At 46.0% G+C, this 19,176-nt stretch overlaps 1 protein-coding gene across 1 annotated transcript in view; it reads left to right on the top strand.

Moving 5' to 3' along the window:
* The first annotated feature begins 289 nt into the window (after positions 1-289).
* The window catches only part of LOC122459444, a 472,186-nt gene continuing 453,299 nt past the window's right edge, over positions 290-19,176 (top strand). The window contains exons 1-2 of the mRNA XM_043511490.1: positions 290-362; positions 480-697. Coding sequence (XP_043367425.1) covers positions 290-362; positions 480-697 — 291 coding nt within the window. The remainder of the gene's footprint in view (positions 363-479; positions 698-19,176) is intronic.

The following is a 19,176-nucleotide window of genomic DNA, read 5'->3' as shown; positions in this document are numbered from 1 at the left end:
TCCTAGCTGGGCTGTTCTTTTCACTACAATAACATTGCAATGGCTTTGGCAAGAGGCTCACTCCCAAGATCAGCTACACGAGGGGCAGCAGGGTCCAGGGAACAGGCACTTTTCCTGCCCTGCCACTGTCTGTCTGGGAAATCTTGGCCTTGTCATTCCCTGGCTCAGTGCCTCAGTTTCCATTCTCACCAGCCTCTCCCGATTTCCCTGCAGTTTCACGTCTGTGTTGGTGCCAGTCCCATCCCTGCACTGCACAGTCTAATACTGGCTCCTCTCTCTTGCAAACACCATGACACCTGTCCTGGAGCCAGAGCTCAAGACCCATCTCCTTCGAGCTGCCCTGCATGCGATCTTCACCCTGGGCACGGAGAAGGACACCATCCAAGTCGAGGTAGATCATGCTAAAGTCATGGATTGAAGAGCCAGCTGTCATCCTGCCATGAATCATTGTTAATTGCCTGCAGTGGGATGTGAATGAGTACGGCCAGGATATGTGTTTCGGGGTCTCACCAGTGCTTCCCAGAGACCCCTCTTCCCATCCTGTGGCAGGTGTAGCCCCAGTTTCCCTAACTCTGACCCATGGCTCTCCCTTGCTTTGCAGGATCTGCATAGGGTCTTGCCAGACCTCCTGGATGCCTCGCTGGGGAACCTGCTGGCAGAGTCCCCAGACACTGACCGGCTCCACGACATCTTGGAGGTGAGCCCGATGAGAGGGGTGGGGGAAATTTTATCTTAACTCTTAGATCCATTTTCCAGTCTGGGCCCCCAGTGGGCTGTCCTTGGTCAGTGCAGTCAGTGCAATGCAGTGTCAGGCCCTTCCTCCTTGAAGGTCAGAGGAAGGAGCTGGGACTTCAAGCCAGAGCTCTGCCTGGTTCTGTTGAGCACTAACCACAGGGCCCCTGGCTGGCCTAGGGAGTGAGAGTCTGAACCTCTCCTGTGAGATCCAGAAGATGGTCCTCAGAGAAGAGTCACAGGCTCCTTCCTAGAGAAACAGGAGGACCCCAGAGAATCAGCCCTTCTCTCCGCTGGGCCCTGAGATTCCTGGGGGGAATGTGCTCACACTCAGTCCCTTCACCCAACCAAGGACTTGCTGATCAGTACAGGGCCTTGGGGCAGAAACTAGAATCCAGGGTAGGACTGGTTCTCCCACGGTCTCTAAGGAAGGGGATGTACAAGGCCATAGAAAGGGCTACCAAGGCCAGCAAGGGCAGGCTGAGCCAAAGTCAGGCTGAGGAAGAGCCCCCAAAGGGAGGGAAGACCTTGTTTTTGTTAGACATTTTTGGACTTTTAGTTTTGGATGAGTGCAACCCAGGAAGGAGTGGAATAAAAGACGGTCACCTGGCTGAAGGGCTGAGTTCCCAGCCAAAAAAACTGCCAGAGTGCCCTACTCACTATCGGCGGGAGTGCTAATGCAGCAAGAAAGCTGTGAAAACAGGCCTTGCCAGGAAGGGGCAACTGTCGGTGAGTGAACTCTGTTACAAGCCTGCTTCCATTATGGAAACAGCCTGGTACTGGAGAGTGGTGGGGATGGCCTATGGAAGAGGATGGCTGGAGGGGTCGTAGAGAAAGGGCAGCAGGGTCCAGTGATGAGAGCAGGGAACAGGTTGTACTGAAGCCCTCCCACTGAGTGGTAATGTGATCCTGGGAGGTCACTCTCCCACCTGGTGTCTCACTTTCTCAATCTTTGAAATGGGGATCATCCTGACCCACATTAAGGAAGTGTTTGATCCTCTGCTCTTGATTCCCAAATCCCTGCCGTTCTTGCCCCACACAGGCCTTGCCCTGTTCCTCAAACTTCCATGCCCATGTTAGTGCCTGTGTCGTCCCCCAACTGCAAGGTCTCATGTACAGTCTCCTGCCAGCAAACTGAAGCCGCCCCTAGATCCAGAACAGTTAGATCATGAACCTATTCCTCTGCCCCAGGAGCAGGAAGGTCTCTGGTTCTTGCTCTCTTTGGTAGCTGGAGCTGCTGAGTTGGGGGTGCGGTGGGCAGAGATAGGATTAATCAAGTGTCGGGGGAGACTCTGCCTCTGTGGGAGATTATGTTGCCCCTCTGTGGGGAATCTCTTCCTTGAAGATGCTGTGCTTTGGTTCCTGGACTCTGCCAGGAAACCCAGCTCCTATCCCTAGCAGCTTGGCTGTTCCCTACCCTGCTGTGCACTAGGCCCTCTGCAGAGAGCTGCTCTGGGCAAGTACCTGTCAGCCTGGCAGGTGTAGCCCCAGGTTCCATAACCCTGACCCATGGTCTCCCTCCCCTGACAGGCTCTGAAGAAGGCCTGCCCAGAGATGTGGATGCCATGTTGAAGAGCCTGCTGACAGCAACACCCAGAACAGACAAACTCCAGCACATCTTGGAGGTAAGCATAATGGGCAGGGGCAGCAGGAATTTTACCTTAGCCCTGGGGAGGCCTGGAAATGAGAGACTGGATGATTCACATTTTCATTGTGTCCTGCTACCTGAGAGCCATTGGGCCACCCGTGGTCAGCGCAGTCAGTGCAGAGCAGTGTTGGGGCCCTTCCTCCTTCAGGAACAGAGGGAAGGCGCTGGTGTTCGACAACAGGGTTCTGCCTGGTTCTGTTGAGCACTAACTCCAAGGCCCCGGGCAGGCTTGTGGAGTGAGAGCATCAGACCCCTGTGAGCTCCAGGAGAAGGTCCTCAGAGAAAAGCACTGGCTCCTTCCTAGGAAGCTGCTGAGATTCTCAAGGAGGGATTCATCCCTTCTCTCCCATAGACATAGAGGATTGTAAGGAGCAGGGTGTTGTCCTTTGTCTATCAGAGACCTGTCCTAGGTCTCACCCACAAACCTGGGAGAGAGCTGGGAACTTGACCAGCACTTGCCCTGGTACTCTCTTCTCCCCTCCCCCCTTGGCTATTTAGCTATGGCTCTATGAACATGAAACAAACAGGAACTTCTCCATCTCTAAGCAAAACTGGTTTATCAAGTCTGACCCCCCTCAACATATTTTAGGGGGTGTGTTTCCAGTACATGTACAGAACTCATGATACCTCACTCAGACCTACATGGCACAAGGATATTCATGACCAGAGTGTTGTCAGCTTTCCAAACATAAGAACGGCCATACTGGGTCAGACCCATGGTGCATCTCACCCCGTATCCTGTCTTCCAACAGTGGCCAATGCCAGGTGCCCCAGAGGAAATGAACAGAACAGATAATGATCAACCGTTCTATCCCATTACCCATTCCCAGCTTCTGGCAAACAGAGGCTAGGGACAGTATCCTTACCCATCCTGGCTAATAGCCATTGATGGACCTATGCGCTATGAATTTACCTAATTCTTTGTTGAACGCTATTATAATCTTGGTCTTCACAACATCCTCTGGGAAGGAGTTCCACAGGTTGACTGTGCATTGTGTGAAAAAAATACTTCCTTTTTTTAGTTTTAAACCTGCTGTCTATTAATTTCATTTGGTGACCTCGAGTTCTTAAATGATGAGAAGGAGTAAATAACACTTCCTTATTTACTTTCTCCACACCAGTCACAATTTTATGGATCTCTATCATATCCTCCCCTTAGTCGTCTCTTTTCTAAGATGAAAAATCCAAGTTTTCTTAATCTGTCCTCATTTGGCAGCTATTCCATATGCCTAATCATTTTTGTTGCCCTTTTCTGAAACTTTTCCAATTCTAATATATCTTTTTGATATGGGGAGACCACATCTGCACACAGTATTCAAGATGTGGACGTACCATGGATTTATATAGAGGCAATATGATATTTTCTTTCTTATTATCTATCCCTTCCTTAATGATTCCCAACATTCTGTTTGCATTTTTGACTGCCTTTTACATTGAGTAGATGTTTTCAAAGAACTATCCACAGTGACTCCAAGATCTTTCTTGAGTGGTAACAGCTCATTTAGACCCCATCATTTTAGATGTAGAGTTGGGATTGTATTTTCCAATGTGCAGTACTTTGCATTTATCAACATTGAATTTTGAACACTGAACATTGCCATTTTGTTGCCCAGTCACCCAGTTTGGTGAGATCCTTTTGTAGCTCTTGGCAGTCTGCTTGGGACTTCACTATCTTGAGTAGCTTTTTTATCATCTGCAAATGTTGCCAACTCCCTGTTTACCCCTTTTTCCAGATCATTGATGAATATGTTGAACAGCAGTGGTCTCAGTGCAGAACCCTGGGGGACACCAGGATTTACCTCTCTCCATGCTGAAAACTGACCATTTATTCCCACCCTTTGTTTCCTATCTTTTAACCAGTTACCAATCCACGAGAGAACCTTATGATGTACCTGTAGGACACAGTAACTCTGCATTGAATCACTTGATTCGATTGCTTATTCTTTTGGGTTCAGACCCTCTGCTCTCCCCCTGGGGTGACAGAACCCTGATTGTCACATCTGTCTTTCAGGCTCTGTCCTCTCACAAAGATGTATCCTGCAGCCCACCCAGTTCAGGGAACAGTGGGGACAGATGAACTCATCCTGTCAAAACAAGCAACATGGGGCTTATTGAGGCTCAGATGGAAGATCCCACGCATCTCCTGGAGGTAAGAACTGTTCACTGCCCCTTGGGGCTCTTGCAACAAACAGGGGGCTCCTACTACATATCCTGGTTGGAAACTTTCCCTATCCCTAGATCCCAGCCCTGGTACAGAGACCTATTGCTCATCATGATTTCCTCATTTTATTCTCTGAGGATGTGTCCAGGATCCTTGATAATGTTTTCTGCAGGAGATTTGAGCGGGGAGAGATCACTCACTGTCACGACCCAGGAGTCTTCAATCCGGGTCTGCAGGGTTCATGGGAGCAGCCACACTTCAACCCTTCACCTGGAAGCCTGCTGAGAATTGCTTACCTAGGACCCATGGAGTTCAGCCACAGTTTGAGGCTCCACTCCTGAGGTCCTATTGGAGGAGTCCCAGAGAAGCTAATTGGTCTTCTGGACCTTAAGACAGAAGAAGGAACAGGAAGCTGACTGAACACCAGGGCTGCTCCCTGTTCTGGACCGTGTGCTGCCTGTTTTTGCTTCCACTCCCCTGGCTTGATGTCCTGGCATCTGATTTGTGGTTGCGATTGCAAGTTTGTCTTTTGCTTCTGATCTTCCAGTATCCTGACCCAGCTGACTCTTGACTCCTGTCATGTGTGTGTGGACTCTGGCTCTGACCAGTAGGTCTGGCTGCCCTTGACCCAGCCGTGACATTGACTTTTGTACAATTTCTCCCATGCCCTTTTCTGCTTTCCGGCAACATACACCAGTACCTTGGCTCCAAAAGTCCTAGTTGCCTGCCATTCAGGGCTGAGGGGTCGTGCTTGTATTGCCCCCACCCCCACCCCAGCTCTTTTCCTATGGGAATCTCCCTAGAGCAGAGGAGAAATCTCTTCTTCTCTTAGGATCAGTCCCAGCAGTAATTCCACCCACACTGGCCTCAGCTCAGCTACTTTGTTTACCTGGGATCAGGGACCACTTTTGAGTGGGTGGGTGGAGGTGGGAGCAGAGGCTGAAGCTCCAGCAGTTTCCACCAAAGAACACCACCCTGTCTTTCTATGGGCTGACTAGGGCTCACCATCCGTCTTGGAGATGAACACCAGATGGAAGATGACAGATTATCCTTGGTGGGCCATGTTCTTGTGTGTGATGGAGCTGTGTGCCAGAGAGGGCCAGGAGAAGATGCACCACGCATGGCCGGGACTGGGCTAAACAGCCTGTAATGCTAGGTGAGTCAAACCATGGCCACATATAGACCCTTGGGCATTCATTGGGGACTGAATCTGGGTGCTTCGCTGCCAAGAGCACAGCTCACTCCAACTTGAGTCATTACAGTATTGACCCCTGCCAGCCCCTCTGAGGGGGGTCAGTATTATCTCTGTTAGCTGGCGCACAGGGATGGAAAGCAACTGGCTGCAAGGTCACACACAATGTCGCTTATAGAGGCAGGAAGGAAGCATGGTACTGATACTAGTCCAGCTCCAACCACTAGACTCCACCCACTTCCAAAGCCAGAGAACCCAGGAGCCCTGACTCTGACAGCTAGGTCTTAAATGACAAGACCAACCTCCTTCCCACTCAGGAAGCCATAGAAAGGACCATCTGCTGAGCTCCCCTTTGCAATGCTGCTGTCAGAGACCATTGCTAGTGGGTGCCAAGTGACTGAGCAGGGAACTCCTTGAGAGACTCCTAGAGACTCACAGGTGTCTCACTCTGACCCTCTGGGAGCCGTGGAAAGAGAGCTGCATTGAAGAGACTCTCCTGCTCTAACAAAGGGTTTCCATTCTCCTAGATAGTCAGCCAGTGATGCCAGTTTGCAGAATGTAGAAGAGCTGTTTGGAGATGGTTTGGAGGATTCACCATATAGGTGGCAGAAGTAAGGAGGGAAATAGACTTCTAGGATGGAGGATGGCACAACTGATCAAGAGAGTTTTAAACTAAGAATTCAGGGGAGATGGTTGGGAGATGTCCAGGTAATCTCCATGCCAGTTATTCTCTTTGAGAGGGAAGAAAACGAAGTAAGAAAGAATACAGTCGTGGATAGGAGAATGGACATAAGGAGGAAGGGCAGTGTATATACCAATCTAATAGGTAATATTGGTGGTTGAATCTGCAAAAATTAAGATGTTTTAATGTGAGGAGCCTAGGTAACAAAATGGAGGAACTAGAGCTACTGGTGCAGGAAGTGAAACCAGATATTATAGGGATAGCAGAAACATGGTGGAATAGTAGTCATGACTGGACTACAGGTATTGAAGGATATGTGCTGTTTAGGAAAGACAGAAATAAAAGCAAAGGTGGTGAAGTAGCATTGTATATCAATGATGAGGTAGACTGTAAAGAAATAAGAAGTGATGGAATGGATAAGACAAGAGTCTGTCTGAGCAAAAATCACATTGGGGAAGAAAGCTACTAGAGCCTCCCCTGAGATAGTGCTTGGGGTGTGCTATAGATTGCCTGGATCCAATCTGGATATGGATAGAGACCTCTTTAATGTTTTTAATGAAGTAAATACTAATGGGAATTGTGTGATCATGGAGACTTTAACTTCCCAGATATAGACTGGAGGACAAGTGCTAGTAATAATAATAGGGCTCAGATTTTCCTGGATACGCTAGCTTATGGATTCCTTCACCAAGTAGTTGCTGAACCGACAAGCGAGGATGACATTTTAGATTTGGTTTTGGTGAGCAGTGAGAACCTCATAGAAGAAATGATTGTAGGGGACAACCTTGGTTCAAGTGATCATGAGCTAGTTCAGTTCAAACTAAATGGAAGGATAAACAAAAATAGATCTGTGACTAGGGTTTTTGATTTCAAAAAGACTAACTTTAAAAAATTAAGAAAATTAGTTAGGGAGTGGATTGGACTGAAGAACTTGTGGATCTAAAGGTGGAGGAGGCCTGGAATTACTTCAAGTCAAAAAGCTGAAGAAACTATCAGAAGCCTGCATTCCAAGAAAGGGGAAAAAATTCATAGGCAGGAGTTATAGACCAAGCTGGATGAGCAAGCATCTCAGAGAAGTGATTAAGAAAAAGCAGAAAGGCTACAAGGAGTAGAAGATGGGAGGGATCAGCAAGGAAAGCTACCTTATTGAGGTCAGAACATGTAGGGATAAAGTGAGAAAGACCAAAAGCCATGCAGAGTTGGACCTTGCAAAGGGAATTAAAACTAATAGTAAAAGGTTCTATAGCCATATAAATAAGAAAACAAAGAAAGAAGAAGTGGGACCGCTAAACACTGAGGATGGAGTAGAGGTTAAGGATAATATAGGCATGGCCCAATATCTAAACAAATACTTTGCCTCAGTCTTTAACGAGGATCTTAGGGATAATGGTAGGATGACAAATGGGAATGAGGATATGAAGGTAGATATTACGACATCTGAGCTAGAAGCCAAACTCGAACAGCTTAATGGGACTAAATCAGGAGGCCTGGATAATCTTCATCTAAGAATATTAAAGGAACTGGCACTTGAAATTGCAAGCCCGTTAGCAAGAACTTTTAATCAATCTATAAATTCAGGGGTTGTACTGTATGACTGGAGAATTGCTAACATAGTTCCTATTTTTAAGGAAGGTTAAAAAAGCGATCCAGGTAACTACAGGCCTGTTAGTTTGACATCTGTAGTATGCAAGGTCTTGGAAAAATTTTTGAAGGAGAAAGTAGTTAAGGACATTGAGGTCAATGGTAAATGGGACAAAATACAACATGGCTTTACAAAAGGTAGATCGTGTCAAACCAAACTGATCTCCTTCTTTGAGACGGTAACAGATTTTTTTAGACAAAGGGAACACAGTGGATATAATTTACCTCGATTTCAATAAGGCATTGGATACAGTTCCACATGGAGAATTATTAGCTAAATTGGAAAAATATGGGGATCAATATGAAAACTGAAAGGTGGATAAGGAACTGGTTAAAGGGGAGACTACAGCGGGTAACACTGAAAGGTAAACTGTCAGGCTGGAAGGAGGTTACTAGTGGAGTTCCTCAGGGATCAGTTTTGGGACCAATATTATTTAATCTTTTTATTACTGACCTTGGCACAAAAAGCGAGAATGTGCTAATAAAGTTTGCTGATGACACAAAGCTGGGAGGTATTGCCAATACAGAGAAGGACCGGGATATCATACAGGAAGATCTGGATGACTTTGTAAACTGGAGTAATAGTAACAGGATAAAATTTAATAGTGAAAAGTGCAAGGTCATGCATTTAGGGATTAATAACAAGAATTTCTGTTATAAACTGGGGATGCATTACTTGGAAGTAACAGAGGAGAAGGACCTCGGAGTATTGGTTGATCACTGGATGACTATGATTTGCCAATGTGATATGGCCGTGAAAAAAGCTAATGCGGTCTTGGGATGCATCAGGTGAGGTATTTCCAGTAGAGATAAGAGGTGTTAGTACCGTTATACAAGGCACTAGTGAGACCTCATCTGGAATATTGTGTGCAGTTCTGGTCTTCCATGTTTAAGAAGGATGAATGCAAACTGGAACAGGTACAGAGAAGGGCTACTAGGATGAACTGAGGAATGGAAAACCTGTCTTATGAAAGGAGACTCAAGAAGCTTGGCTTGTTTAGCCTAACTAAAAGAAGGCTGAGAGGAGATATGATTGCTATCTATAAATATATCAGAGGGATAAATACCATGGAGGGAGAAGAATTATTTAAGCTCAGTACCAATGTGGACACAAGAACAAATGGATATAAACTGGCCATCAGGAAGTTTAGACTTGAAATTAGACAAAGGAGGAGTGACGTTCTGGAACAGCCTTCCACGAGAAGCAGTGGGGTCAAAAGACATATCTGGCTTCAAGACAAAGCTTGATAAGTTTATGGAGGAGATGATATGATGGGATAGCCTAATTTTTGGCAATTAATTGATATTCGACTACTAGCGGTAGATATGCCCAATGGCCTGTGATGGGATGTTAGATGGGGTGGGATCTGAGTTACGACAGAGAATTCTTTCCTGGGTGTCTGGCTGGTGAGTCTTGCCCACATGCTCAGGGTTTAGCTGATCGCCATATTTGGGGTCGGGAAGGAATTTCCCCCCAGGGCAGATTGGCAGAGGCCCTGGGGGTTTTTCGCCTTCCTCTGCAGCGTGGGGCACGGGTCACTTCTGGAGGATTCTCTGCACCTTGAAGTCTTTAAACCATAATTTGAGGACTTCAATAGCTCAGACAAAAGTTAGAGGTTTGTTACAGGAGTTGGTGGGTGAGATTCTGTGGCCTGCGTTATGCAGGAGGTCAGACTAGACAATGATAATGGTCCCTTCTAACCTTAAAGTCTATGATTCTATGCAGTGTCTGGGGTCCCCATGGGCCAAGCTTCCACTCCTGATACTCCAGGCTAATCTCCCACTGCTCTCAGTGGAGCTTTGGCTTTAGCTGCTGGGCCTGTGTGCCTAGACAGAGGACTCAGGTATTTCCATCAGGCTGCTCAATGGCAAATGCAGCCATCCACAGAAGTGAAGAAGAATGGAAGTGAAAGAGCAAAGCTGGACCATCCACTGAGCTGCTGCAATCAAGTGAGCAGAGCCGGGGAGAGAAGAGGGAGAACTCGAAGGTGGCTGGTGGCAGTAGGGAGGAAAAGCAGTTTGGGAGCCAGGAGAATAGAATTAAATAGTTAATGATAAATACTGTGGGCTTTGTCTTGTGTGGTGAAGGGTTGAAAATGGGTCTCTTTACTATCACACAATTTTAAAATAGCTGTGTATGATGAAAGGGAAGGTCTATAAAGGTAAGAGGTCACTCTAGGGGCTTGAAATCCCAGATCCTGTTGCTATTGCATGCTTCTACTAGCTGATCGCAACCCAACCAATCTCTGAGGTGGTAGAAGTAGTGAGCTCTTGTCCTCTTTTTCTGGACTAGCCACCAGAAAAAGGACACGATATGTGTGGCCAAGGAAATAGAGAGGGTCATTTCCAGTATTGCCTGTTAATATGGCTCTTGTGGGGGAGCACAGCAGGTTACTTTGGACTAGGTAGGAGCCACATGTCTCCAAACCTACGCGTCCCAAGGCTCCAGAGACCTCTCTCCAGATCCCAGAGCTTCCTCTGAGTCCTAAGGAGCCAGATGGAATCTGGCCTCTCTTCCCCCACCTCAGCTGGCCAGAAAAAGCTGTTTGTAGACATGTTATGTGTCCTCTCCTGCCACACACCCCTGTTGGTGACTAATGCAGTCACAGAGTCCAGGCTCAGTGTCATGCATTCCTCTGGGCTGTGACAAGCAGGAGGACTTGAGCTGCAGTGGATCCTCCTGTGCGTGGGCTGAGTGGGCAACCTCTCTACAGCTGTATCTGGTTTCCAGCCCACCACGCACTAAGGAGGAGGTGATGGACTTACCCCAAAGGTGGGTGTGGGAAAAAGCAGAGTGAAGAAGTGATCAGAGAGCCAGCCCAGAGCATTCCTCCTAGAGTCACTCCAACAACCACCTGGCTCCTTCCTGCCGTAGGCCGCAGCCCCTAGATTCCATAGGGAATTTCTGAATTAACCCTCTAGAAAGCAGCCTCTGGCTCTCTACAAGCTCTCACATAGCCCTGTCACGAGAGGTAAGAATAAGGTCCTGCCTCCCCCAACTGCTCAGGGGAATCCTCTCAGAGAAATCAGTGCAGGGCTTTATGCATTTCTACAAACAGATCAGTTTGCATGGTGTTGTCAAGAAACTGCACACCCCTTGGCAGCTCTTTTTAGAGCAACATTAACTCCCACAGGGATTTCTGCTCTAAATGCTCTGGGCCTGAGGGAAGGATTCTGTGGAAAACAGGCCTTTCCCTTGCTCCAGTACAGGCTCTGCTGTTCTGATGCTGCAGAGCTGATAGGGAAGGCTTGAGGATTCCTGGAGAACTTGCTGCAATGCCAGCAATCCCATTCTACCACACCAGCAATCCCATGCTGCCTCAGCCCTGGGGACAAGTTCTCTTTCTCCCCTGACACCTTCCAATGGAGGGAAGAAAGGGACACGTGAGATGGAGTCTCTCCCTGGCTTACAGATAACCCATCCTGCAGTACACAAGTGTGGACTCAGGGGAATGCTGTGGTGTATGTGCCCTGCAAGATATCGCTCGTGAAGGGGAGCAACACTGCTCTTGGCACTGGAATCTGGGCAATAAGGAAGAGGAGTTGGAAATTCTTCCTGGGAAGGAGAAATGGGGAAACCCAGTGGGATGATGAGTATGACTGGAATGTCAGTATCACAGGTTACAACCCACTGAGGTAGGGGAGAGAGGGTAAAAGCAGGGGAGGGCACAGGGTGGCATTTTACATTAGACCAGCGGTTCTCAAACTGTGGGTCAGGACCCCAAAGGGGTTGCAACTGCATTTTAATGGGGTCACCAGGGCTGGCTTAGACTTGTTGGGGCCTGGAGCCAAAGCTGAAGCCTAAGCCCCACTGCCTGAGGCCAAATCCAAAGCCTGAGGGCTTCAGCCCTGGGCAGCCAGGCTCAGGTTGCAGGCCCCCGTCTGGGGCTGAAGCCGTAGGGCTTCGATTTTGGCCTCCCCACGCAGGGTGGTGGGACTCGGGCTTTGGCTTTCCCCTGCCAACCTGGAGCAGTGGGGCTCAGGAGGGCTCAGGCTTCAGTCCCCTGTCCTGGGGTCATGTAGTAATTTTTGTTGTCAGAAGGGGGTCAGAGTGCAATGAAGTTTGAGAACCCCTGTATTAGGCATATCATTACCTGTTTTACTTTCTTGGATATTGAGAAGCCCAGAACCTAAAATGGATAGGGATCAATCTGCTAACTACCACAGCCCAGCAGATTAACTGGTGGGGGCTGGCACAGATCACTGAATCCAAACTAGAGAGCAGGAAATGTTTCTCCTTTTTCACCTGACTGTGTGGGAAGAAACTAGGTTAGCACGGGGGACTTCCTATTGGGAGACAGACGGGGGAGGTCTCACATAGCCAGGAGTAAATCATCCTTGGAGATTTTGAAAAATTATAGATACTTTTCTAATACAAAGTTTTGTACCCAACTAGGGGTGACTTTATTGTGGGCCTCCTTGTGGTGGATAAAGACGAACTGATTACAGGACTGGATGTTGGTGGATGCTCTGGGGCCACTGATCATGACTTGACTGTATTCAATAAGGACCAGTAAGGAGGTTTTGGAACAAATTGATGAATTAAACAGCAAAAAGTCACCAGAACCACATGGTATTCACCCAAGAGTTCTGAAGAAACTCAAATGTGAAATCGTATTACTACTGACTAACTGTGGTATCAGGTTTCAGAGTGGTAGCCGTGTTATTCTGTATCGGCAAAAAGAATGAGGAGTACCTGTGGCACCTTAGAGACTAACAAAGTTATTTGAGCATAAGCTTTCGTGGGCTAAAGCCCACCTCATCAGATGCATGCAGTGGAAAATACAGTAGGAAGATATATATGAGAGAGAGAGAGAACATGAAAAAATGGGGGTTGCCATATCAACTCTAACAAGACTAATCGATTAAGGTGGGTTATTATTAGCAGGAGAAAAAAAATTTTGTAGTGATAATCAGGATGGCCTATTTCTAACAGTTGACGAGGAGGTGAGTAACAGTAGGGGGAAAATTAGCAAGGGGAAATAGTTTTTAGTTTGTGTAATGACTTATCCACTCCCAGTCTTTATTTAAGCCTAATTTAATGGTGTCCAGTTTGCAAATTAATTCCAGTTCTGCAGTTTCTTGTTGGAGTCTGTTTTTGAAATTTTTTTGTTGAAGAATTGCGACTTTTAGGTGTGTAATTGAGTGTCCAGGGAGATTGAAATGTTCTCCAACTGGTTTTTGAATGTTATAATTCTTGACTTCTGATTTGTGTCCATTTATTCTTGTGTGTAGAGACTGTCAGGTTTGGCCAATGTACATGGCAGAGGGGCATTGCTGTTACATGATGGCATATATCACATTGGTAGATGTGCTGATGAACGAGCCTCTGATAGTGTGGCTGATGTGATTAGGTCCTATGGTGGTATCCCTTGAATAGATATATGGACACAATTGACAACGGGTTTTGTTGCAAGGATAAGTTCCTGGGTTAGCATTTTTGTTGTGTGGTTGCTGGTGAGTATTTGCTTCAGGTTGGGGGGGCTGTCTGTAAGCGAGGACTGGCTTGTCTCCCAAGATCTGTAAGAGTGAAGGATCGTCCTTCAGGATAGGCTGTAGATCCTTGATGATGCGCTGGAGAGGTTTTAGTTGGAGCTGAAGGTGATGGCTAGTGGCGTTTTGTTACTTTCTTTGTTGGACCTGTCGTGTAGTAGGTGACTTCTGGGTACTCTTCTGGCTCTGTCAGTCTGTTTCTTCACTTCAGCAGGTATAAGTTGTAGTTGTAAGAATGCTTGATAGAGTTTGTGTAGGTGTTTGTCTCTGAATGAGGGGTTGGAGCAAATGTGATTGTATCTTAGAGCTTGGCTGTAGACAATGGATTGTGTGGTGTGGTCTGGATGAAAGCTGGAGGCGTGGCAGTCCTGGGGGGCATAGGAGTGAATAGGGGCCAGGGTGCAGTCATGGGACAAGGAGCAGGGGGGGTTGGATGGGTCGGGGATTCTGAGGGGGGCAGTCAGGGGGCAGGAAGTGGGAAGGGGAGGATAGGGGGCAGGGGCCAGGCTGTTTGGGGAGGCACAGCCTTCCCTACCCAGCCCTCCATACAGTTTTGCACCCCGATGTCGCCCTTGGGCCAAAAAGTTTGCCCACCCCTGTTCTAAGTGATCTGGAAAAAGGAGTAAACAGTAAAGTGGCAACATTTGCAGATGATACAAACCAATTCAAGTTAGTTAAGTCCAAAAGAGACTACGAAATGTGACAAAGGGATCTCACCAAACTGGGTGACTGGGCAACAAAATGCATTGCTTTACTGAGCCACTGCTAACTCCGGAGTTTCATTTACATCCAGAATCACCTTTCGCCCATTAAGCAGATTCCTACACAATCCCCTTTCAGGCAAACTGCCATATTTCATAGTCAAAAGGTCAGAAGCATTCTCCTTCCCTTTGCCACACACAAGTTCAGGAATCTTTTCCTTCTTGCTACAAGTTTTCATACTGTCAGTAGGTAACAGAATCAAATCACTTTTATGCTTTCCTTGTGCCCCAGCTAGGGTATCACCCTGATCAGACAGAGTTGCTACACCCTTTCTCACCAACACAGTAGCAAGAGGCAAAAACAAGCTTCAGAATTGTCTGGTCTCTGGGATTTTGCTAGGACACTAACTGGATGCAACCTAGTTACAGTGCCATTCTCCCTTCCTAGCTAGATTTATTGTTATGTTTCCTACCTTTTTCGTTCTTCGTTTCCATGTCCCTGTTTATTCTCCTTATCCTCTTGTCTTCCTCCAACATGGAGTTCTATCAAATCTCCATCAGAGGACTTTCACGTTGTTCCCTTTGCTCCTTATCAACCTGACTGAAGACAATTTGAACCCTGCCAGATTGAGAACCAAGGAACTAAACGCAACTCTTCTGTGTAGCAAGAAATTATCACCTTCATGTCCCTTAATACTCTGTTTTGTCTTAAAACTGATTTAACTTGTGATCTTAAACCAGGCTTTGACTTGGTCTCCAGTATTGTGGAGGCTTTTAATCATGGCTGCAGTTACACCTATTTAGATGTCTACAGACTTAATTTGCAGGTGCAGTTAGATAGTTGGGCTTCTAAATTGATCCATTTGGCAATCTCATAAGAATCTACCTACTCCCTGCCCACTTGCACATGGAAAGGAAAAGGAATCCCCAGTGTAAAATCTTGCACCGCTACCTGTGATATGCTTAGTTATCACGAAGCATTACGGGGGTTGTGTGTGTTAGTTAAGTAGGTCACAATCTGGCCCTTATTCTGTTTAATTTCTGATTATAGTCAGTTTGTCGTCAGTTTCTGTTTCTGATGTTCATGCATTAACATAAACCTGTAATGCTTTCATTGCAAACTACATTTAGAAAATTTGTTTATTTGGAATTAGAAAAAAATTGTGGAAACATTTTTCTTGGTTTCAGATTTTGAAAAAGCTTGTTTTCATAAAGATTAAGTTCTGGGGTTAAATTTGACCTGGCAGGATCCCTTTAAAGTTTCTATTTGAAATGCAAATTTAGTACAAGCATTCATTTGAATTTTTTCTTAATTTGTGCTAGAGAGAAATCTACTTTGTACTGAATCAGAAATAGACATTTAATATAGTTTGTTTTGTCTTGGTGAGAGTCTCTGTAATTAATTAAATATGATGTTGTCTTCCATTATGAAGTATGTTCCCTGGATTCACTCAGAGGGATGTGGACACTGTTCAATGGATAAAGTGCCATTAACAAAATATCTTGAACGTTTGGATGGGAAGAATATCATTAATAGAAATATGGGGAAATGTATGCATATTAAGAACAGCAATCAGCCTCAATTCGAAGCCCAGATTTGAATTCCCCTGAACTCCAGGGAAATTTGGATCCAGAACCTGATTTTGCAACTAAGGCTTCTCTGAACCATAGGAAGAATCTAAGGGCATCAGAGGACTTGGAGGAAGTTTTGGATTTGGATCCAAATTCATAGCCAGACTTTATAATTCAATCCCATTTCTACGGTGAAATCCTGGCCCCTTAAAGTCAGTGAGGGCTTTGCCATTGTCTTCAATGGGGTCAGGCTTTCACAACCTGGTTTCTGTGTAAGATAAAGGTAAGTGACTGTACTGGGAAAAGACAGGGTTGGAAAGATGCCATTAGACAATCCTCGAAGAGCGGTGTCCAGGCAACAGCTTAACATTTTTCAAAAAGTTCATTGAACACAAGAGAGAACGAAGAGCTGTCCCTGTGGAAGACTTGCGGCTACCAGGAGTGTGTGATCTTCTATAGGTTGGCTGGTTTTTTTTGTTTTCTTAGAACTTAGCATGACCCTGAAATGTGCAAAGTTTTAACGAGTCAATGTATCTCACTGTGGTGGTTTCTGTTTGCCTACACTGAACATTTGTATGTCATTCCACAATTGCTTTAGGCTATGTAACCTCACATTTTAGAAGATTCTATGATCTTTACAGCAATTTGTATGGAGATGGGATAAGATTATTAGCTTCATCCACATGCCAGGGCAGGTCCCTCTAGTGTGTGTCTGGCTGATGGAATTGATACTCTTTTCTTTGAAGGAATTCCACAATTAAATCTCTCAAATAACTTTAGCGTATCAGGAAAAACTACCTTTTCTTTTTTTATCAGTTGATCTTTGTTATATGTCTTGTACCATCCTCTGTCTTAAATATGTATATAGAATTCATCTCCATAGTATCTAGCCACTGCCACAGTAAATATACAATTATTGTAGTACATATTCAAATATATTAACTATATATACTCTAAAAACAAAATCTGCCCTTCAAGATGCATGTGCAGAAATTAATAGGTGCAGGTATATCTAAGGGCAGAATGTATCCCAAATGCAAGAAAAGTTTCTCTGAAAACAATACCACGAAATGATAAATATCTAACAGCACTTAAAGGGATCTAATTCTGCTTTGAATGGCCTAACCATTCCAGTCTGGGCTAAGGGAATGGAAGCTGCATGAATTTAGACCCCTGGGTTTAAAGAACACAGTCCATTCTTCTGATCATTTTAAATTGTTTTTTTCAATTACTTGTGGAATTCACATTCACCTCATATTTCTTCAAAATGGTAAGCATCAGTATCTCCCAGTAACTCCACTGTTAAATGCCGTGGCTGTTACCCATGAAATTATTGCCATTCAGACCAAGAAATCCAAAGACCAAGATCATTTTTAATGATCAGCTTGCGGTACACGTTGCTTCAGAACTGACTTTGGAGCTCTCTCTAGAATCACACTTTTTAGAGACTTACCCACTGCAGTATCCTGTTTACACAATGTACTTCTTTTAATCATTTCAGGACTACACTGGATTTATTTTCACATCATTCTTTGCCATGAAATTTATAGTTTATAAACAACTTTAAACTATGTTTGCCCTTGACAAGGTCAACTAGGGCAAGCAGCCCATCAGCCACACCTCCAGCTATAAAGTAGCTCAGATGTGTCATCTGACTTGAACCAATAAATAATAAAGATTGATGAAAGCAGCACTTAAAGGAACTTTCAAAATACATTCTGTTTTCAGAATTTCTTTAATGGCCAGCCGTAAAAAAAGAAAATGAAAGAAATTAATTTTTAGCACTGTATATTCAGCTGAAGTTAGAGTCTGCCTAACACTAACAAAAAAGGGTGGGCTGCTATGATTGAAACCAATTTGACTTTTGCACATTCACAGTGCTGCTATATGCATGCTTATTAAAGTTCCAAAGAGTAATTGTATCATGCGGCATAATAAAGTTGAGTCTTTGGCATAATGAGGGCTTTTTATTTGTCTTTCACTCCCAAATATATGCCAGGAAAATGTAGTCCTGCTCCCTAAATTTGGAACCTTTTAGATGTTGTTTCTTTATTCAAAATGGTATCTACAACTAAGATCAGAGAAACATGTAGAAGTTAGTAGTAACTAGGGAACAAATCCTGTTCCCATTCCGAAGGCTGGGTGTTTGGCATATTTGGGGCTGGGGCAGAGGTAGGAAGATATATATCTCTTCCAGGCTGCCTCAGAGATGTATTAGCCTCCCACACACCTTCCATATGAGTATAGAGCAAAGTGGAGACTCCACCAGCTTCAACCATCCCCTTTGGGTGAAGGTTTGTCCAAGGGACACAATGAATCAACCCATCCTCTGGCTACACACTTCTTTTTTGCACACATAGCTAATTTGGACATTGTGACCCTAAGTCAGGGGTGGGCAAACTTTTTTGGGCCACATCAGGGTGCGAAACTGTATGGAGGGTTGGTTAGGGAAGGCTGTGCCCCACAAACAGCTTGGCCTCCTCCCCCACCCCCGCCCCCTATTCGCCCCTCCCACTTCCTGCCCCCTGACTGTCCCCCTCAGAACCCCTGACCCATCCAACCCCCCCTTCTCCTTGTTCCCTGACTGCCCCCTCCTGGGACCCTCTGCCCCAAACCACCCCATCAGGATCCCACCCCCTATCAAACCCCCCTGCTCCCTGTCCCCTGACTGCTCCGACCCCTATCCACATCCCCACCCTATGACAGGCCCCCTGGGACTCCCACGCCCTATCCAACCCCCCTGTTCCCTGACCGCCCCAGAATCTCTGCCCCATCCAACCGCCCCCTGCTCCCTGTCCCCTGATTGTCCCCGGGACTCCCTACCCAACCCCCTCCACCGTCATGCGCATGCCACTGCTGTCCCCTTACCATGCCGCTCAGAGCGGCAGAAGCTCTCAGTCCCACTGCCTGTGCGGTGGCATGGCTGCATGGAAGGAAGAAGGAGGAACAGTGGGAGAGGGGCCAGAGGCAAGCCTCCCGGGCCAGGAGCTCAGGGGCCAGACAGGACGGTCCCGCGGGCCGGATGTGGCCCGTGGGCCATAGTTTGCCCACCTAAGTGTATATTACATTTTAATAAAATACATTAAAAGAATGTTAAAGTTGCAATTGGAAGTACTCAAAAGTTAAGAAATGCCAGAATTAAAGTTACCTTTGCAACCTTAATTCAGTCCCTTTGTGCATATGCATTATGAGAAAGTCTTTAATTATGTGATCACATACTATTTTTTCCATAGGACTTCTGCCTCATTCACAGCCATATCCTTCTCTGTTGTCCTGTGCCCTGCCCCACAGCAGACCTGGCAGTGAAGAAGAATATTTGCAGTGAAATCACATTCAGTCCCTTCAGCCATGGCC

This window comes from Dermochelys coriacea, chromosome 3 (genome assembly GCF_009764565.3).
Source record: "Dermochelys coriacea isolate rDerCor1 chromosome 3, rDerCor1.pri.v4, whole genome shotgun sequence".
In the NCBI taxonomy this organism is placed as follows: Eukaryota; Metazoa; Chordata; order Testudines; family Dermochelyidae; genus Dermochelys; species Dermochelys coriacea.
Note: the sequence above shows the minus strand (reverse complement) of the source record. Positions and strands in the feature narration are given on the sequence as shown.